This window comes from Cyanistes caeruleus, chromosome 7, assembly GCF_971803275.1.
Source record: "Cyanistes caeruleus chromosome 7, bCyaCae1.hap1.1, whole genome shotgun sequence".
Classification (NCBI taxonomy): domain Eukaryota; kingdom Metazoa; phylum Chordata; class Aves; order Passeriformes; family Paridae; genus Cyanistes; species Cyanistes caeruleus.
Genome location: NC_141707.1, coordinates 18,779,699 through 18,801,551, shown reverse-complemented (window position 1 = coordinate 18,801,551; position 21,853 = coordinate 18,779,699). Strand labels below are relative to the sequence as shown.

General features: G+C 38.0%; 1 protein-coding gene across 1 annotated transcript in view; it reads right to left on the bottom strand.

Moving 5' to 3' along the window:
• The window catches only part of TTN (titin), a 240,259-nt gene that overhangs the window by 53,873 nt on the left and 164,533 nt on the right, over positions 1-21,853 (bottom strand). Inside the window, exons 228-265 of the mRNA XM_086898524.1 lie at positions 21,536-21,838; positions 21,067-21,438; positions 20,667-20,969; positions 19,903-20,202; positions 19,510-19,806; positions 19,125-19,409; positions 18,746-19,039; positions 18,052-18,351; positions 17,637-17,945; positions 17,355-17,545; positions 16,439-16,868; positions 15,570-15,878; positions 15,009-15,157; positions 14,879-14,911; positions 14,651-14,780; positions 14,251-14,550; positions 13,846-14,163; positions 13,464-13,760; positions 13,077-13,376; positions 12,068-12,382; positions 11,827-11,975; positions 10,830-10,980; positions 10,461-10,742; positions 10,067-10,369; positions 9,660-9,962; positions 9,260-9,541; positions 8,511-8,810; positions 8,118-8,420; positions 7,691-7,999; positions 7,325-7,606; positions 6,767-7,066; positions 6,332-6,625; positions 3,271-6,237; positions 2,853-3,173; positions 2,460-2,744; positions 1,955-2,254; positions 1,326-1,628; positions 10-285 (exon numbers count right to left, since the gene is read on the bottom strand). Coding sequence (XP_086754650.1) covers positions 10-285; positions 1,326-1,628; positions 1,955-2,254; positions 2,460-2,744; positions 2,853-3,173; positions 3,271-6,237; positions 6,332-6,625; positions 6,767-7,066; positions 7,325-7,606; positions 7,691-7,999; positions 8,118-8,420; positions 8,511-8,810; positions 9,260-9,541; positions 9,660-9,962; positions 10,067-10,369; positions 10,461-10,742; positions 10,830-10,980; positions 11,827-11,975; positions 12,068-12,382; positions 13,077-13,376; positions 13,464-13,760; positions 13,846-14,163; positions 14,251-14,550; positions 14,651-14,780; positions 14,879-14,911; positions 15,009-15,157; positions 15,570-15,878; positions 16,439-16,868; positions 17,355-17,545; positions 17,637-17,945; positions 18,052-18,351; positions 18,746-19,039; positions 19,125-19,409; positions 19,510-19,806; positions 19,903-20,202; positions 20,667-20,969; positions 21,067-21,438; positions 21,536-21,838 — 13,245 coding nt within the window. The remainder of the gene's footprint in view (positions 1-9; positions 286-1,325; positions 1,629-1,954; positions 2,255-2,459; positions 2,745-2,852; positions 3,174-3,270; positions 6,238-6,331; positions 6,626-6,766; positions 7,067-7,324; positions 7,607-7,690; positions 8,000-8,117; positions 8,421-8,510; positions 8,811-9,259; positions 9,542-9,659; positions 9,963-10,066; positions 10,370-10,460; positions 10,743-10,829; positions 10,981-11,826; positions 11,976-12,067; positions 12,383-13,076; positions 13,377-13,463; positions 13,761-13,845; positions 14,164-14,250; positions 14,551-14,650; positions 14,781-14,878; positions 14,912-15,008; positions 15,158-15,569; positions 15,879-16,438; positions 16,869-17,354; positions 17,546-17,636; positions 17,946-18,051; positions 18,352-18,745; positions 19,040-19,124; positions 19,410-19,509; positions 19,807-19,902; positions 20,203-20,666; positions 20,970-21,066; positions 21,439-21,535; positions 21,839-21,853) is intronic.

Sequence of the window (21,853 nt, the reverse complement as noted above, 5' to 3'; positions counted from 1 at the left end):
GGAACATACCCATGACGGTCACTTTGATTTTCTGACTATCAGTACCAGAGCTATTTTCTGCGGTAAGAGTGTAAAAATCAGTATCTTTTCTAGTCACATCCTTAATGATAAGAACAGAAGACTTTTCTGCTTTATGTACAGCAAGGCGACTGGATGTAACTACATCTTGATCTCCTTTCAGCCATTTACAGACTGGCTGAGGCTTCCCATATACATGAGCTTCAATCCTCAATTTCTTTCCAGCTTTAATGTGAACATGATCAGGCATCAGAATCTTAGGTGGGACTGTAAAAAAATCACACAGAGGCAAATGAATTCAACTTCTGTGACATATTAATTTACTTTTTCTTATTTTTTCATGCAAAACTTCTCTGTTTCTCTCTTAAGTGGAATCACCTGTATGAATGACTAGAAAATCATTAATTTAGGTTCCACTTATGGACAACTTCTGTTTCTGCAGGTGGCAATATTCATTCCAGTTTTACTTTTATGTTATTGTACAGTTTATAAGAGAATAATTATGAATTTGGACTGCCTTCACATAAGCAATTTATGTAGAGATTTGTGCACTAGTAATGCACAAAATATAATTCCTCTTTTTATCTGAAACCCGTTGCTTGCTTATTGCTGACCTTCTACAAGAAACATGAAGAAAACTGAAGTTCTTACTGAGATAAATATGCTTTCACAGTCAATCTTTCTGTATATTTGAATTATTTTTCTCCTACTTCTTTTGCACAAAATCAAGTTTTTTTCCCAAAGAAGCCTGGCAGCATGTTTGGTGTACTTCTTTCCACTGGCTAGTTTTCATTCTCCTGCTGCTGTACCTCTTTCTTTTTCTTCCCATGTCCCAAATTAAGAAGACTGCCCTTACTCTACATCTTCCTGTGCCTCAGGAACACCACCACCTTAAACAGGCCAAACTGTCCTCCCTGACTTTTGTTTTATATTCTCAACCAACCTTACAATATAAACCACTTATTTTCTCTTATATTAAAACAGCTTCGACCTTCCCATTTGTCTCTCAAACTACCAGTCTGACACATTTTCTCTTTCATTTAAACTTCATTGAAGGTACTTATTACTTCTCCCTAATTCTTATCTTCAGGTTCCAACCTAAACCATACCTGAAAAATTATTTAATAATTCTAAACCAGTGGTGAACTCTCATTTTTTTCTGACCTGTCAAAATACTCAGTACAGTTAGCCATAATCCTCCAGATAACTCTGCAAAGCAAATGTCTTTCTATGACTCAAAAACCTGTGTATCTTGCTCATTTAATCATTAAAGCAGTATATTAAGTAGTATTTAAATTGTTACTTACTGAGTTGTTCTTTAATTTCATATTCTCCTGTAGCTTCTATTGGCAAACTTACTCCTACAGCATTTCTAGCTGCCACTCTAAAGTTGTACTTCTTTCCTTCTTTCAGACCAGCTACAACAATGGAGAGATCTTTAACAACTGAATATTCTGTCCAGCGATCTGCTGGTTGATCATGTTCTTTGTAGCTAACAATGTATCCATCAATTTTAGAGCCTCCATCGCGAAGTGGTGGCAGCCAGCCCAAAGTAGCGCTATTCTTTGTAATTTCAGTTACTTCAAGTTTTCTTGGTGGATCAGGTTCACCTTTCAGGGGAAAAAATAAACACATTAAACACTGAATTTCCAATATTTTTTTACTCATGAATATTGGATGCTGTCCATGCAAATTCAACCAGGACAATATAGAAAAGAGTGAAACTCATAATAATTTTAAAGGTGAATTATTCACTGATCATATTATTTGAAAGAAACTGATGCAGAAATACTTTTGTTTTTACTTAAGTAGCTAGAAGCACTGTTCAGTTTAGAAGTACTAATTAAAAAATGCAAACATCTGACAAAAATTAGAGAAAAAGAAACAGAAAATGTCCATGGAGGCAAACATAAAATATACATAAAGGCATACTCACTTAGAGGATCTGTTGCTAGAACAGGCTTTGGTATGTCACTTGGAACACCTGACCCATACTCATTTACTGCTGTTACTCTGAAGTAATACTCATTTCCAGGCACAAGGTTCGCTATTTGGAAACTAGTTTTCTTTAGTTCTGCCGTGACTGTTGCCCAAGTCTTCCTGTCAGCCTCCCGTTTCTGCAGGATGTAATGAGTCACTGGGCTACCCCCATCATTCTCTGGAGGTGCCCATGAAAGATGGCAGGACATCTTGGTGACGTCTGAAACCTTGAAGTCTGACACAGGTCCAGGAGTATCTATGAAGAAATTTCAATTTATGTTAGTGTTTTCTTCTTTAATAAGTTAAAATTAAAGGTGACCAGAAGCTTTCTACACAGAGGGAGTTAGTGTTAGGTGAAAGAGTTATGCTCAAAAACTTTTGCACCTGAGGATCATAAATATTCCTGCCAGGAACATCCAAAATAGTTATAAAATTGTCTTGAGGTATTTCTCATTACTTACCCAGAACTCTGACGTTCACAAATACAGCCTTTTCTCCAGCTGCATTAACAAGTGTCAGTGAATATTTGCCTGAGTCATCACGTGTGGAATCGGGAATGACACAGAAGGCCATAGTGTCAACCAGATCAACTTGTCCTTTTCTGATAACATTATCAACACCCATTCTCCTCCAGGTGACTTTTGGTGCTGGGCGACCCCTAACAATGGCAAAAAGTCTAATAGGGCATCCTGCTCTGACTGTCACTAACTTTCTCATGCTTGCATCCAGCTCAATCTCAGGAGGTTCTGAAAGACAAAGAAATAAAATGCAAAGTTTTGCACATGCAATAAAATAAGCCTAAAGCAAATAAAGTGTTTTATGTAAACACCCCAAAAGAGGATGGGAAAACTCACCAAGAATTTCTTTGGGAGACACAGCTTCTTTCAGTTCTGCTGGTCGGCCAAGGCCAACCTGGTTTTGGGCAGAAACCCTAAACTCATACAATTGCTTCTCATCCAGGCTGGTAGCTGTGAATTCTGTATGAATAACTTGAGCAGCAACATTACATCGTTTCCATCCTGCTTCAGGATCGGCACCCTCAACTTTTGGTCTCATTTCCACAACATATCCAATAATTGGAGCACCACCATCATACACTGGTTTCCCCCAGCCAAGGGTTAAGGAAGTCTTTGTGCTATCAACCACTCTCAGGTTTGTGGGAGGACCAGGTGGCTCTGTAAAACAGTAAAAATTAGAGATTAGAACACAGCTGTACAGTTTAGCAATCTGTTAACATTAAAATAATACAGAAAAAAATCAATGGTATTTTACCTATTGGGTCTTTGGCTATCACAGGTCTTGATGGCAAGCTTGGTTCTCCAAGTCCCACTTCATTTTCAGCACTGACACGGAACTGGTATTCATGACCAGGGAAGAGATTAGTAACCTTCTTGCGTCTCTCTGGGATTGGGGTTTTAGTAACAGGAACCCATCTTAGTGACCGTTTCTCTTTCTTCTCTAAAATGTATCCTGTAATTGATTTGCCACCATCATATTCTGGTGGATTCCAAACTACAGTCATCTCTTCTTTGCTGACTCTTGTGACATCTGGAGGGTCAGGGCGCCCAGGTCTATCATATTTTGTTTTTGCAATAATTGGATGTGTTTCTGTTGGTGGACCAGTGCCCATTTTATTCTCTGCACGCACTCTGAATATATATTCATTACCCTCAATGAGGCGTGTCACTTTGGCATAGTTTGTTAGGACAGAGGAAGAGAATGTAGACCAAACCATACGCTTGCTTTCACACTTTTCCAGGATGTAGTTCTGTATTTCACAACCACCATCATCTTCTGGAGGATCCCAAGTAACAGTACATCTGTCACTTGAAATGTCAGTGACTTTCAGGTTTCGTACAGGACCTGGCTTATCCAAGACAATAACAGTAGCATATGCTACAAAGCTGCCAGCTGCATTAGTTGCTGTAATCACGTATTTCCCACCATCGGTACGCCTTGATTTTGTGAGAACGAACTTAGATGTGTCAGAAGTGTTTTCAATGCTGACTCTTGGAGATCTGGTGAGATCAGTGGCATCTTTGTCTTTTGCCCATACAACTTCAGGCTGTGGTTTTCCTCTGACTCCAGCCTCAATTCTAATTGTGTCGCCTGCTTTCACAGTTAGAACCCCACTTAACTTCAAATCTAGGACTGGTTTCTGGAGATCTTCCTTCACAACAACTTCAGCTGTTTTTACCCAGTTACTTTCACCGGCCTCGTTCTTAGTCTGAACTCGGAATTGGTAAATTTTATTTTCCACACATTTATCTACCATGTAGTGTGTTTCCTTAATGCTGCCTTTGTGAACTCTTTCCCATTCATCTGAATCTTTCAGTTTTCTCTCAACATGATAACTTAAATTGGGACTTCCACCATCATAATCTGGTCTTCTCCATTTCAGGTATACAAATGTCTTTCCTTTCTCTGCAATGTGAAGATTTTCTGGCTCTCCAGGCTTGTCAATAGGATTGATAGCAAGGATAGGAGTCTTGGTCTCAATGCAAGGCCCTGGACCTATTTTGTTCTCTGCACAAACTCTGAAGAAGTATTCACGGTTCTCTACAAGATTTGCCTTTACTAATCTCTTAGTAATATCAGAGGAGACAATTGACCATCCCCTCTGATTCGGCTGACGGTATTCTACTATGTAATTTGTGATTTCAGAGCCACCATTATCCACTGGGCTCTCCCAAGAGATCATACAAGAGTCTTTTGTGACATAGCTTATTTTCAGATTCTGACATGGTCCAGGTCTGTCAAGTACATTAACAACAGCAAAAGCTTGAGCCTGGCCACAGCTGTTCTTAGCTGCTATTATGTATTTGCCATGATCAGATCTTTTGGCTTCTTTCACTTGCAGTTCAACATTAGGCAGATCATGAAGTATTTCAATATGCTTATCTTGGACTAGTACTTTGCCATCTTTAGACCAAGTTATTTCAGGATCTGGTCTGCCTTTTACCTTGCCAGTAATACGTATTGTTTGACCAACTCGGACAGTAATTAAGTCTCGACAGGTCACATCTAAGCTTATTTCTGGAGGAGAAAGAATATCTTTTGCAAGAACAGTTTCTGGTAGTTCTCTTGGTTCTCCCTCTCCCACGATGTTGACGGCTTTTATTCGGAACTTATATTCATTTCCTTCTATTAATCCAGGTACTCTGAAAGCACACTGTCGAATAAGTTCATCCTTATTAATCCTATTCCACTGTGTAGTTCCAGCTTTCTGACATTCCACAATGTATCCCAGAATTGGGCTGCCACCATCCTTGAGGGGCTTTGTCCACACAAGATCAGCTGATTCTTTAGTTTTGTCTTTTAATTTTGGATTTATAGGTGGTCCAGGAGGAGTGATAGGACGTGATGCTTTTATTGGATCAGAGCTTGGAGATGGTTTACTTAAGCCCACCATGTTTTCTGCAAAAACTCTGAATTCGTATGTATTGCCTTCAAAAAGACCGGTGACTCTGTATTTCATATCAAGTATAGGTGTCTTATTGACACGCACCCATTTACCAGATGCTTCCCGACGTTCAAGTATATAACCAGTTATTGGAGTTCCACCATCAGATTTTGGTAGGGTCCAAGACACAGTTGCAGCATTTTCTGTAACATCATAAACAGTTGGTTTACCAGGTGGGGATGGTGGATCAAACATGTATTTAGCAACTGTTGGTTCTGAATCCAGGGGTGCACCAATGCCTATTTTATTTTCTGCACGAACACGGAAAATATATTCACAGCCTTTCTGCAGTCGTGGAACCTTAATCTTTGTGTGACTTGTTCCAGAGCTAACCACTCCCCAAGTTTCTTTCTTTGATTGACGCTTCTCAACAATATAATTTATTATAGGACTCCCACCATCATCTTTAGGAGGGCGCCAAGAAATAACCATATATTCTGGTGTTACTTCAAGAATATTAATAGGACCAGTTGGTGGGCCTGGAACATCCAAAACTGTAAGGTGCAGAGCCACAGTTTTGCTGCCAGCTGCATTAGATACTGTGAGCAGATATTCTCCTGTATCTTTTCTTACACAGTCTTTGATAGTAAGCACAGTTGAGTAATTGTCAGTCTCAATCTTGTATTTGCCATCTGGTTTAATTTCAGTGTCGTCAGTAACCCATTTTGCTGTGGGAACTGGCACACCTCTCATAATTGCTGGAAGGTGCACTGTGGTGCCAGCTTTAACAACTAGACCTTCAATTAACTTTACATCTAGATCCACAGATGGAGGTACTGAAATTAGAGAAAAACAGAAATTATTTTTTAGGGCAAATGCTTATAGAAAAAGAGAAAAGATAGGTGAAAAATATGAAAAACCAAAAATTACCTAGTTTTTCTTGACACTCTATTGGTATAGTTGTGTCTGGAAGGCCAAGACCAACAATGTTTTGAGCTCTCACACGGAATTTGTATATTTTTCCTTTCTGTAGTCCTGTAACGACACAGTCTAGCATAGGGACTGTCTGGAACTTTGTCCATTCATCTGCACCATCTTCTTGATATTCCACCAGATACCCAGTTATCTCAGCACCACCATCACGATCTGGTCGATTCCAAACAAGGGAAACCTCTGTCTTGTCAACATCTACATGATGCAGATTCTTTGGTGGCCCTGGAGGATCTTTTAAAATACAAAACCAAAATGGTTACTAGGATGAAAAATCTATGGTACCAGTGTATCATGTTCATACCAACAGGACAACCTCAAAATTACCAGATCCCTTACGAAGAAAATAAATCAATATAACTGAAAAACACTTACGCAGGGGATCTATAGCTTTGATAGGCTTAAGTGTTTCCACATATGGACCTCTGCCATATTGATTCTCAGCTGCAACTCGGAAGAGATACTGAGTGCCTTCCATCAGATATTTAGCCATATGACTGCGTTTCTTGGAGGATGAGGAGATGGCTACCCACTGTGCAGAAGCTACATCTTTCCTCTCCACCACATAGTTGGTAATCACAGAGCCACCATCATCTTCTGGTTCCATCCAAGTGAGATAGCAAGAGTCACTTCTAATATCACTGATATTCAGATTTCTGGGTGGACCAGGCTTATCTAACATCGATAAAAATACAATCAGTTATTTATTTGGTAACCGAAGCATTTCTTAAAAAAACTTTGTAAATTTCAAGATAAATTGTGTTATATTTTGTGTAATTTTTAGTCCTTTTTCTATTTTTTTATATTTGCATAAAAATACAAATATAACTTGGTTTATAACTTGGTTTACAGATATTTTCCAGAAATTCCTTTATTTCTTAATCTCTAATTAGAGCAAAAAGAAGTTGTATAGAAGGAACACAAAAAGATTACCTAAGACCACAACTTTTACTGAAACAGTCTTTGAACCAGCTGGATTTTCAACTGTCAGGGAGTACATTCCACCATCTTCATGGACAGTGTTACGGATTTCAAGCTTACTGCCAACTCCTGTAACTTCAATATCAGCTTTGGGTGAGACCTCATGATCTTCTTTCTTCCAAGTAACTTTTGGGAATGGAACACCTTTAATAACAGCACTAAGTCTCAGGGTATCTCCAGCTTTTATATGCTGTTCTCGGGCCATATTAGCATCAAGTATTAACTCAGGAGGTTCTGGAATCAAAAATACAAGTTTTTACAAAGTGAGAAAGAAGAAGTCTGTTCTTAGGTAAACTTATCTGATTTTATTAAACTTACCAAGCCTGTCCTTTACTTCTACCGGATCAGGAACATGTGCTGGATCGGATTCGCCTGCCGCATTGACTGCCTTGACCCTGAATTTATAGGTTAATCCCTCAGTAAGACCAGTGACTTTGTAGTTTGTTTCAGGACAAGAATCTGCTGTAAGATTAGCCTGTTTCCATTCTTCATCTCCAACTTTCTGATACTCTACAAGGTAGCCAATTATCTTGCCATTTCCATCATGGCGAGGTGGCTGCCATGATAAATCAACTGAATTTTTAGTTTTATCTACTGCTTCTGGATTAACAGGCGGACTTGGTTTTGCTGTTAAAAAAGTAAAAAAATAAAGAAATGGGAGAAAAAGGAGGAACTATTAGAAGAATTTCCTAACTGAAATGAAGTGCATTAAAAATTCAGTAAGAAATTAAATGTGATACTTTACCGATTGGATCTCTAGCAAAAATTGGCTTTGATGGTGGACTAGGATCACCTACACCAATTTCATTTTCTGCTGAAACACGGAATTCATACTGACAGCCTTCAAGGAGATCAGGTACTTTGAACTTTGTACCGGGGAAAATTGGGTCTTTGGTAGCTTTGACCCATCTTGTAGCCATTGTTTCCTTCTTTTCCAAAATGTAGTTTGTTATCGGCTTGCCTCCATCATATGGTTTGTTCCAAACTACTAATGCAGAGTCTTTGGTTACATCCTTAACGATTGGTTGCTCAGGTGCATCAGGTACACCTGGGGTGAGAAGAAAAAAATGAGTGTATGAGCATTACAAACCGAATAAAGACTGAAGTATCCAAATAAAATTGAAAACGAAAAACTTACGGAAACGATCCTTGGCTTTCATCTCATCAGAGATGAGAGGATCACTTATGCCATAAAGATTTTCAGCGTAAATTCGAATTTGGTATTCTCTTCCTTCAAGCAGCTTGGGAATTTTGCATGTTGTCTTTACTGTGGCAGACGTAACTGGCATCCACAAGTCTTTGTGTGTATCCTTCTTCTCAATTATGTAATTAGTAATTTCACTGCCTCCATCATCTAATGGAGGTTTCCAGGAAACCACCATATGATCTTTAAAGACTTCATCAAATATAACTGGGCCTACTGGAGGTGATGGGCGATCTGTTTAAGAAAAAATAAAATATATCCATGCTTTATTATGAACTTCATGAAACAACATAGATTAAACTGTCAATACAGCAAATGCAGTTTAAAATTAGAAACTGTGATTGACATCACAGTTATAATAAAGAATCAAGACTTCAGGGCTATTCCTCTGTAAAACATGTTTGACATTCTTAATTCTTAGGTGTATTTGGTGATTAACATTTTCTACAGTGTTGATTTTTTCTAAATGCATGTGGAGGCATTAAATTATTCATGCTGAATAAACTAATTCAGAGTTAAATATGTGCTCAAAATTAATAAATAGCTTTTTAGTATAATCAAGAATACAGTAAATCAAATTATTGTAGTAAAGAACACATTTCAATACTTAAATTTTATAATACTCATTGAATTCTAATCACTAATAAAAACCACAGACAAAGCTGTTGTTCAGTAAAACTTACCAACGACATTAACTTGACAAAATCCTTTTCTTGATCCTGTGCTGTTCTCTACAGTAACACAATATTTGCCTGTGTCCTCACGGACAGATTTTAGTACCCCCAAACAAAGAGTTGTAGGAGTTGTCTTGATCTTTATTCTGTCATCTTCTTTCACAACAATATCATCCTTTAGCCAAGTAACCTTCGGTGCAGGTTTGCCTGAGTAACGTCCAGTCAAGCTGAAAGCTTCACCAACTCGGACAATAAGCTTGTCTCTAAAGTCAAGGTCAAGTGTGGGAGGAGCTGAAAGACAAAATTAAAATACACAATGTCCACAAATGTCAGCAATATTAATATGAAAAAGTAAAGAATCAGTAAATGTAATTACTATTTTCAAAAGAAATATGAAAAATAAACATACCAATTTCATCCTTGCACGTGATTGGTTTAGTGCAAAATGATGGCTTGCCTTGTCCCACAATATTGCAAGCACTCACACGATACTCATAGGTGTCACCCTCTTTCAAGCCTTCCACAGTGAATTTCCTATCAAGCATTTTCTCCTTTGTAACTTTGTGGAATTTGTCTTTTCCAATGAGACGGCTCTCTAGAACGTACATGGTGATATCTGAGCCCCCATTATATTTTGGAGGGTTCCAAGTTAGTGTAACGGAGTTCTTGGTAACTGCTTTTACTTCCAGGTCTTCTGGACGGTCAGGAACAGCTGTGAATAAAGTAAAAACAAGGTAGATTCATTTTTCTGTATATTCAGAATCCTCCTGTGTATTATTCTCATATGACAGTTATCGAAACAAACACTATTCTTACTTATTGGGTCTCTAATGAGAATCTCTTTTGTTGTTTCTGTGAAAGGACCCATGCCAATTATATTCTCAGCTGCAATTCGGAAAAAGTAGGCTTTCCCTTGAATGAGGCCCTGAACAGTAGCATTCTGTCGTGTAACTGTGTAGGTCACTGGAGTCCAAGCTCTATGGTCAGATTCACGTTTTTCAATTATATAGTTGGTAATAGGAGAACCACCATCATCTTCAGGAGTAAACCATGACAATTTACAAGAGTCATTGGTTAAATTCTCTGTAAGGAGTGGCAATCCAACTGGGCCAGGCACATCTGAAAGCAAAGGAAAAATTGGAGTATTGAAGCATACATGCTGAATCTTATGAAATTGTACTTGTTCATAAGCACTGAAGATGCTATTTACCTAGCACATCAACAATAATTGTCTTCTTCCTCTCACCACCATCATTTTTAGCAAGAAGAGTGTATAAACCCTGGTGACTCCTTTTGCAATTCTTGATGACTAAAGAAGAACTAATAGCTGTTTCTTCAATTTTGGCTTCTTCTGGCAAAGCTTGCTCATCTCTGCTCCAGGTCACAGTTGGAGGTGGTTTTCCTGAGACATATGCTATGATCCGAATTACTCCTCCAGCATGAACAACAATTCTGTCCCTGACACTTGCATCCAAGTTAATATCAGGAGCCACTGAGGGAAGAGAAATAAAAAGTCAATTATTTATTTTTCTTACCTTGAGTTAGAGGTACTAAAAACGTAAACCAAAATGATAAATACCAATTCTGTCTTTCATTTCAATAATGTCTGTCACTTCTCCAGGCTCTCCGATGCCAGCAGCATTTACTGCTCTAACTCTAAATTTGTAAAAACAACCTTCTTTTAATCCTGCCACAACGAACTTCGTTCCTCTAATTTCTTTATCTTTTACCTGGAAAAAAACATTGTAACGTCAGCAAACATCAAGATATCATCAATTTCTTTGCAGAGTTTGAAACAAACCTTACATTAGAAATAATTTCAGATTTACAAGCACACAAAAGCATTAATCATACATGTATCTAGCACACACAGAAGTAGTCAGAAATTTTTAAAGAAATGTATGTCATGGATTTACAAGCTCTTCTGAAGATTCATCTTTTTTCTAACATATTCTAACACAGCAATTTAGAAACTACTATAGTCTGGTCTCAGAAGAATTACATGTATTTTTTGACACAAACTCATATAAGTGAGAGCAACAAGAAAGGGAATTCAGTCCTTTTCTTTTCAAACCCAATATTAAGTCTCTACCTGGAAACAGTATAGGAAATGTAGGTCTTACTTAAAATGAATCCATATATTTATGGAGATATAAAAAATGGCCAAGGTCTGCACAAGTTAAATTTTCAGTAAGGCACTATTGAAAAAAATTCAGAAAATGTAGAAACATAATAATTGTAAACGCCTAGGCATTTTTTGATACCAGTGAGGGTTACTTTTCTGACAGTTCTAACTTGGCCTTCTGTGATTTTTTATCACATATTAACTACATATTTTCCCACATCTTTAAATAAAAGTTATAAAATTCTGTATCTAGTAATTGCAAAGTTAACTTCATACTGAGGAAGGGCAAGCTTGGTCTTGTATTTTAAATATATGATGATAATTATGGTGCAAGCTTTTAGAAAATAACTTGAATAGCAAAACTTTTAAAGATTTTTTTTTTTTTTTCTGGAACAATTCATATTGATAGACACAGAGAGAAGTGCAGATTCTGCAATGGTTTTCTACCTACCCGTTCCCATTCTTCCTTTCCTTCCTCTTTAAACTCAACAATGTAGCCAGTGACTCTAGAACCACCATCCTTTACTGGTGGACTCCACTCCAAGTCTACAGAAGACTTTGTCCAGTCAGTAACTTTTGGTATAGGAGGGCCAGGTGGGGCTGAAAAATATCATCATATAGCATAACAATGTATTATATGTTCTTATTTGAATATTTTCAAATATAGAAAAAAAATAATTTAAAATATTTACCAATAGGATCTCTAGCAAGTGCTGGATCAGATGGCATGCTTGGGGGGCCAACACCAGCCGCATTGATAGCTGAAACACGGAACTGATATTCAGAGCCTTCAATAAGCCCTGTAACTTTGTATGAAACCCCCAGTGTCATAGGCTTGATAGGATCTCGGTTAACCCTGGTCCATCTCTTTCCAGTGGTTTCTTTGCGCTCCAACCAATAACCAGTAATAGGAGAGCCACCATCATGTTCTGGCTCTTCCCAGTTTACCGTCATTGAGTCACGTGTTATACTGCTAACTGTTGGCTTGTCAGGAGGTCCAGGGACAGCTGAGGGGAAAAAATTCACACATAGCTTGTAAAAAAATATGCTAAAGGTACACAGAAACAGCTAGAGTGCAAAAGAGCTATGCAGTCACATGGTCACCATTGCACTAGGTAGTAGCCATCTGCACAAGATTTCTTTCCTCTTTTAGTTTCTCAGCCCTATTAAAGTGCATATAATTCTGAGAAAAATGAAATACCTTTCCTCCAAGTCAAAAAAAATTGTCAAAAATTCTTTGTTTCTAGCCTTTCTGCATCACTGCCTCATTTTAGTGCCCAGCCCAACACTTGCTGTTTTAAGAGCCATTTTCTCTTGCCAGCCTAACATTCCTCCTATGTCTGAGCTATTCTGTCCAATTTATCTTTCAAAACTGAAGGTAGGAAATTGATTTTTTCTGGTCTATGAGGTTAATAGTGTCTCAAATACAATAGAATAACCTGAATCTTATCAAATAAACATTTATTTAAGCCTTAAAAATATTGAAATTCTATTTAATATGTTATTTAATATAACAGAAGGAGGGAGAAAACTATTTTAAGCACTACACATGCTTTAAAGAACCAGGTACTACTGCTAAAACTCTTTAAGCTACTCTAGAAAACTTAGTAAAGAGAGAAAACCGTAGTGTTATTTAACAGATGCTGTATGCATACCAGCATATGGAAACAACTGACAACTTGAAAACTTATTTCTACTTACTGAAAAGGTTTCGTGCTGTTTCTGGCTCACTATCCAAAGGTTCTCCAATTCCATATTTGTTTTGTGCCATAATGCGGAACACATATTCATGGCCTTCCATCAGCTTGGGAACAGTGAATATGCATTCCTTAGGCTCATTAGTAACAGGCACCCATGTCTTTCTATTTGCTTCTTTTTTCTCTATAACATAGTTTGTAATCTTAGAACCACCATCATCTAACGGAGGAAGCCATGATATTGTCATTTTATCGGCCAAAATGGATTCAAATTTAATAGGTCCTACTGGAGGTCCAGGACGACCTAGAAGATATTTTAAGAAAGAAGAATTAATCAAGTATCAAACAAGCACTATTAATTAATGTAATTGTAAGAGTTCTTGACACGTACCCAGAACATTCAGCCGCATCTCCTTTGAAGCAGTTCCCAGGTTATTTACAGCTGTTATAGTATATAAGCCTGTATCATTTCTGCGAGACTGTTGGATCAATAAAGTGCAAGTATCTTCATCAACAATCTTGTTGACATGTTGGTCATACACCACTGGTGTTTTGTCATCTGGTTTCTTTGGAGAAGCTTTTAGCCATGTTAATGTGGGGAAGGGTACACCCTTTATCTTGGCCACAATTTTAACATCAGTTCCTTCTTCAACTTCCATAAATTCTTTGAGCTCAATAGATGGTGGACCTACAACAAAATGTTGAAAAAATAGCATACAAAAATGCTTCAAAATTTTAAAATGTAGTTTGTATTTACTAGTATCAGTACTTACATGTCTGGTCTTTAACAACAAGTGGGCCAACAGTGGCTGAAGGTCTGCTAGGACCCGCTATATTTACAGCTTTGACTCTGAATTCATATTCTCCACCTTCTACAAGATCCTCAACAGTAAACTTTGTTTCTTCCACATCACGTCTGTTGCATTGCTTCCAAGACTCTTTCACTTCTCCAGTACGATCCCAGCGGAGACATTCAACATTATAATGTGTAACAGGAGCTCCACCATCGTTCTTTGGTGGTTTCCATGTCAGGCTCACTGTGTTCTTGGTTACAAGGCCAATCCTCAGTTTAATAGGCGGATCAGGAGGATCTTCACAAGCGAAACAGAGGAGTGAATAAATCCACTATACAATACCATGTGGTTTTAAAGGATTTGTTTGACTTCAATTATACTTACGGATGGGATCCCTGGCTGTGGTCCGCTGGATGGTTTCTGCAGGAGGCCCAACTCCAAAACGGTTTTCTGCACGTACCCGGAAGAAATATTCTTGGCCAGTTATGAGATCAGGTACCACAAAGGAAGTACTGCCACAGTTTGGATTGACTTTAGTCCAGGCTTTCCCATCAATATTTCTTTTCTCTATAACATAGCCTCTGATTCTATCTCCACCATCATCATCTGGCATCTTCCATGAAAGCTTACAGCTACCTCTTGTGATATCACTTACTTTTAGGTCCTTTGGTGGACCAGGGACATCTGTTAAGATAAAAGCACAACAGCCACAATTTTATATAAGTGTGTAGAAAAATAAGACTAAACCCTAATATTTGGATACTTCAATATATGCAAGCCATACCAAGCACATTGACTCTGACATTCACTGTCTTTTGTCCTGCTTTGTTCTTTGCTGTAATACTGTATCGTCCAGAATGACTTCTGTTGCACTCTGGGATGATAATCTCTGAACGTGTATCAGTTGCTACCACCTGCATATTATAGGAAGAAAGAGAAGTTATAGATCAACTTTGAATACTTATATTTCAAAAATGCAACAATACTGAGGTTAAAAAATTGCTTGCTTTACCTGAGCTTCTTCAGGTACATTATGACCTCCCTCCTATAGAAAAAGGGAAATAATGTAAATATAAAGGGAATAGATTCAAGAGTCTAGAAACGGGTGTAGAAAAAAACCCAAAACAATTACTTTTACTAACCTTTGCTGCTGTTTTTGCTTTTCCTTCGTACTCCCAAAATGTTTTTGGAACTGGACGACCCTTGATAATAGCTGGGATTTTAATTGTTGTGCCAGCACGGCAAGAGAGCAAATCCTGTGCTCCAAGATCAAGGAAGATTTCTGGTTCCTCTGCAGAAATATTTAAATATATAAATTTTAAGAGCTCCTGAAAGTAAAGTTCCATCATCACTAAACTGAAATCCCCCAGAAACATGTGGAATCCATGTTCATGTGAGAAAGGTTGGGTGTGCAAAAGGCAAACTGGGAAGTATACAAACAGAAAAACTCATTGATGTAAATTCTTCATAAAATAAACAGTATTTCATTAGTATGTCTGTAGGTGCTCATCAGTTTCCTAATGGAGCATTCCCTGGCCATAGATATCATGACACTTTCAAAAATGTGTGTCAATCTTTTGCTCCATTCTTGTATAATTGTTTATTCTGTTTTGACTTTGGCTTGCTTGGCATCCTTTTTGAACATTAATAGAGGTAAGTGATATTTAGATACAAATATCTAAATCAGTTCTCAGAACTCTTACCTAGAATATCTTGGACAGGTATCTCTGATGTTGCAGGACTTGGTTCTGATTCTCCAGCAGCATTTACAGCTTTCACCCTAAATCGGTATTTTCTGAGCTCTTTCAAGTTGGGAACAACACATTCACAAGTAGGAAAGAGTTTGTCTCCTTCATTCACCTTCTTCCATTCAGTACTACCTTCATCTTGCATTTCAACAATATACCCTTTTATAGGACTCCCGCCATCCTTTTGAGGAGGCTTCCATGCAAGTGCTACAGATGATTTGGTTTTGTCTTTGACCTCTGGGCAAGATGGTGGACCAGGCACAACTGGCAAAACAAGAGCAAGTAAAAAATACCTCAGTGTTAGTGTCTTGCTATATTTTTCTAGATAGTTTCTAGAAGAATGACAGTATTCTCATTTCTTTACCTGTATATACAGTAGAAATCCTAGACTGTGCTTACTAATTACATATATTACCTATGTTAGCAAGGGACACTTAAGGTAAAAGGCATAAAGATTGAATAGTTTAACAGTAAAGTAAAACAATAATATTAAAATATGATTCTGATCTGAAATTCATATGGCAATGCCTACATTGGTGTAATAACAGTATTAGATACATAAAAGAAATAAAAAAATTAAATTAAAGCTCATTATTTTTAAAATTTTAAAATCAGGAAACTTTGTCTTAATATATTCTCTTAGGTTTAATGCAAACAAAGCCTTTGATTAATCAAGTAAATGAATACTTAATTATAAATTATAGTAAATTAATACTTCATAAAAAATAATTTTCACTAATAAATTAAAAATAAGTAATATTAACACATTTTTTGTTCTGTTGTGGTACAGTCCTCTAACACAGTCATACAAATGATATACTTACATATGGGATCTGCTGCCAAAGCTGGATCAGATGGTTCACTGGGAGGGCCAATTCCAGCAAGATTTTCAGCCATAACTCTAAACTGGTATTCAACACCTTCAGCCAAACGAAGCACATTGTGCTCTAGACCTTTTACAGATGGTTTTGTTACTGGAGCCCTGTTGACACGTGCCCAGTAGACACCTCCCACCTCTCTCTTCTCCAACCAATAGCCAGTTATTGGACTGCCACCATTGTCCAAAGGAGGCTCCCAAGTCACCAGCATAGATGATCTGGTACGATCCAAAATTTTTGGCTTTCCAGGAGGTCCAGGAAGACCATAGGGATCCTTAATAACAACTTTTTCTGAGAGGCATTCATCACTTATTCCATATTTGTTTACAGCCCGGACCCTAAATTGGTATTTTTCATTTGTTGCAAGATTCCATACCTGAAAAAAGAGGATTTAAATCAATACGTGGCTACTTTCAGAATCAAATTATTTGGAGTTAAGCAGAAGTTTTCACTTTAACTTCTATCTTACAATCTGACTGACTGACTATGTTTATGTGCTACACAGCTCTATGTGATGTCCTAAGGACACTCTCATTTCATGTGCATAGTAAGCATAAATAAAATTGTCATTAAATTTGTTCTATTTGCAGTTGGTAAAAAAATGAATAATTCTGGAAAATGGAAAGGAAGGTGTCTTCTCTCTAGCTCAGCTGAGGTTAAGCAGCAAAAGTCAACAATTTCTTTTGTTTTGTCACATGGGGGATAACATAGATACATGGAGGGAAACATTCATCCAGTAATTCTGGAGTCTAAATGGAGCATGAGCACAGGCACCTATGCAAGTATCAGTTTCCACAAAATATGTAATATTGCTATTTTTTATGCATACTGAAGTATGTAATAAAGATATTTTATAAATTACCCCAAATCTTCTCTCAACAGCGCCTTTGGAGACTTCTTCCCAGTCAGATTTCTTCTTACTAGCATCTCGTTTTTCAATAATGTAATGGGTAATTTCACTACCACCATTATCAAGAGGTGCATCCCATGTTAAATAGCATGATTCTGCTTTAATATCAGAAACAGCAAGATTTCTTGGTGGAGAAGGACGATCTGTATGAAAGAAATAGAGCATGGAGCTACATTAAAGAAAAGGCAAAGGCATTTTATTAGCTGTTATTTTATTAAAATGTTACATCCTTACCATACACTTCGACATGCACATTGCGAAATGCAGTGCCAAGACGATTGGAAGCTCTCACAGTGTAGGTGCCTTTATCATCCCTCACTGCTGCAGGCAGGATAAGTTCGGTTTTTGCCTCAGTTCTAGACACTTCCTCCTTGGTAATCTTAAGTGCATTGGATGTTTGGTCGATTAAAACTTCATTCTTGTCCCATTCAATCTTTGGCATTGGCAGGCCTGTTACATCAGCAGGAATGTTAACAGGTTCTCCTGCCTTGACTTTGATAGTATCTCCTCTCACAGCCAAACGCAATGTAACAGTTGGAGGCACTGAAAAGAAGGAAAGTGACAGAGTGAAGATGGTATGAAACATGAAACAGAAAGTGCCTTGAAACATTCTAAAGATATTTATATGGATTCTTTAAAGCTGATATACCTTCATCATCTTGTATAACTACATTGAGGGGCAGTGATGGCTCACTTTCTCCGATCTCATTGACAGCTTTCACACGAAATTCATACATATGAAGTTCATCAAGTTTTTCAACAAGAAGAGATGTTTTTGGACAGAGCCTTGCATTAACTCTTTCATAATCTTTTGAATCATGTCTCCTCTTCTCAACAATGTATCCTAAGATGGGACTACCACCATCACTGCGTGGAGGCTTCCAATCAAGTGTTATGGATGACTTCGTCCTCTCTGTGTACATGAACCTCTCAGGTGCTGTCGGAGGACCTATTAACACAGATAAATTACAATAAAAAAAAATCATCAGAGAATTTTAAATCAAAAGAATGCAGTAGCTAGCTCTGGCCTTTTAAAACCATAGTTTTTGTATGCAAAGAATCTGAGTATGGTTATGGCTCATAGAAAGTTTCTCATGTGTGTGGTGAAAAAAGTAGTAAGTAGTATCTCAACAGACACCAGTATATTGCTATGTAAAGAATCACACTAGCTTCAGAGAACTGGTTCAGAAATCTGACTAAAGTAATGAAGCAAAGGCAGATGCCTATCCATGTAGCTGAAAAATAAACACATTTTCTATATAGAAGAAAAGACAAAATGATTGTCTAATTAATCTGATTTTTTTTTTTTCTTTTTAAAAACCATGTAAAATGAGTCATCTTACCTAATGGATCAACTGCAAGAATGGGTCCTATTTCAACAGGTGGACCAGTACCAAATTTGTTCTTGGCACTAACACGGAATTTATATTCCTGCCCTTCAATCAGACCTGTAATGTCACATTTAGATCTATCTGTGTCTACAGCTAGTCTCCAAGTATGCATTTTGGCATCCTTCCTTTCAACAATGAAGCCTATGATGTCACTGCCACCATCATCTTCAGGATCAGACCAGTTAAGCAAACACATCTTTCTGTTTGTGACCACAGGCTTTAGGTCAAGGACTGGTCCAGGAACATCTGAAAAACAAAATCAAACAAATAAGGTAAAGCCCATACTGACCAAAAGAAAAGCTTATTTAATTTGAGAAAGTATTTTTCTTACCAAATACTTCTACTCTGGTTCCTGCAGATTTTGAACCGCTGCTATTGGTAGCCGTAATTACATATCTTCCGTGGTCTTTTCTCAATGCATTCTTAATGGTTAGCTCAGATTTTGTGCCAACATTTTCAATAACAACTCGATCTTTGTCTAATTCACCCTCCTCTACAGTCCATGCAATGGTGGGAGTAGGACGCCCTGTCACAGTAGCAGGAATTTTAATAGTCTGCCCAGCCATGACCTGAATGCCTGCTTTCACAGAAACATCCAGCTCAACAGTGGGAGGCTCTGTGGAAGAAAGAGAAACAGTCCATTAGTTGAAGGGAGGGATTCAAACCCACCTTTTAAGCAGCTGGACATTTATCTAAAAAGAATCCAATTGCAATACCTTTAGGTTCTGCAACTGTTGCGGGTTCAGTTTCCCCAGGTGGTCCTTCGCCAGCTGCATTGAGTGCAGTAACACGGAGTTTATAGTCTGCACCTTCTCTGACTTCTCCAACTGTAAACTGCAGGACCTTAATGGGTTTTGCTGTGCAGCGTGACCACTCGTTTACTCCCATCAGTTGTTTGTACACATGGTAACCGGTGATATCTCCACCACCATTATACACAGGAGGTTGCCATTCTAGCTCGATGGAAGTTGCACTTGTGTCAGCAATCCTCGGAATCGGTGGACCAGGTGGCACTATAAATAAATAAACAAGTAAGAGTAAATCAAAGTCAAAGGCTATGAATCCTATCTTGTCAACTCTCTGCTACTAGCTTCTGCTAAGTCACTTACTTATTGGGTCCTGTGCAGTTTTTGGATCTGATGGTGGACTAAATTTCCCAGGGCCAGCTGCATTTTCAGCACACACTCTAAAGATGTAAGTTAAACCTTCCAACAGTCCTTCAACTTTTACTTCCAGAGCATTCACAAGGTTCCTGTTGACCCGAGCCCAATGAGTACTATTGATTTCACGTTTTTCAATCCAGTACCCTATGATAGGGCTGCCATTATCTTTCGGTTCATTCCATTTAACCAGCATACTGTTGCTGGTTACATCTTCCACATCAGGCTTATTAGGTGCATCTGGTGGAGCTGAAAAACAAAAAGGTGGTTTTGCCATCATTGCTGTCTCTTCAGAGCTTACTCAAAGCTAATAGAAAGCTAAGATATAAGAAATGACTAATTTTAATTAAGAGTTTTTCTGCTCTCTCAGAACCTTTGATTCCTAACAGCGATCAGTAAGCAAATTTGCAACAGTTCTCTCTTCTGGTAAGAATACTAATCTATGAAACACAGAGAATGTCACTATTCAGATGTAAAGTGTTTTAAGGGTAAAGTTTTATGACAGTGATGATCATTCTTATGTGTTTACTATTAAAACTAGAATGTTTTTGATAGTTCCCTGTATTTCAATGGTTTAAAATGTGCAATAGCTATCACATAGCTCAAGCTTCTTCTGGGAAACATCCATATAGATAAAGCTGAGTTTTCTAACAGTCTGTTATAGTTTAACACTTTGTTTTCTGAGAAGGTTGTTCTTCAAAATTAAAACTTACAGAAAGGATCTTTAGCTGTCATTGGTTTTGAAACACATGGTGGTCCTGCTCCAACTCTATTTTCAGCAAATACACGGAATAGATACTCTTTTCCTTCAATCAGTTTTGTTACATGGAATTTGCAATGCCTGAGTGTTGAACTGACAGTGACCCAGCCCATATCAGCTTTTGTATTGTCTTTCTTTTCCAGTACATAGTTTAGGATTTCACTTCCACCATCATCAAGGGGAGGCTCCCACTTGCAAATGACAGAATTTTTCCGCAAATCTTCAAAAACAAAGTTGACTGGTGGCCCAGGTGTATCTGTCAGTAAACCAAGAAAAATAATGAGTAATCAACTTTTGTACTTTTTACCCAATACTCTGAACAACTAGGTGTTTTGAGAATATTCGTTACATACCCAACACATTGACTTCACATGAGGCTTTTGCAACTCCATGATCATTCTCTACTTTAATTGTAAATGTGCCATGGTCAGCTCTAATGGAGTCACGAACTGATAGTATGGACTCTCCTTCCTTGTGGTTGTCAACACTCATGCGTTCTGGCAGGGAAAGCTGGAAAGGTTTCTCTTCTTCAGCTTCACCCTTCTTCTTTTTAGGTGCTGTTACTCTCTTTTTGATATCCTCTGGTCTGACAACTTCATCATTCCTCAGCCAAGTGATAGATGGATAGGGCGACCCTGAAATATGTGCCTCAAGTATGATCTCATCACCTCTCTTCACCTCAAGGCCAGACTGTAGGTTTGCAGCAAGGAAGACTTTTGGAGCCTCTGTAATAACAGAGAATGAGAAAGGGAGCATAGAATCTTTCAATATGTCTGAGGAAGTATGGCAATTAATAAAAATGATCTAATGAGCGATTCATACCAATAGGATCCACAGCTTTCACAAAAGGAGTAATCCGAGAAGGCTCACTGATGCCGGCAGCATTCTCAGCACGAACACGGAACTGATACTCATTTCCTTCCTCAAGGCCTTTCACTGTGTAAGTCAGTAAGGGTACCAGATAGTCATTGCATCTCTCCCACCTCTCTTTGCCCTTGGCAAGCTTTTCTATTATATAGCCCATAATCTTGCTTCCACCATCAAACAGGGGTGGTTTCCATGTAAGAGTTACTGATTTGGATGTTGGATTATGGACTTCAAGATCGACAGGCGGATCTGGGGGCTCTGTGTAAGAGTAGA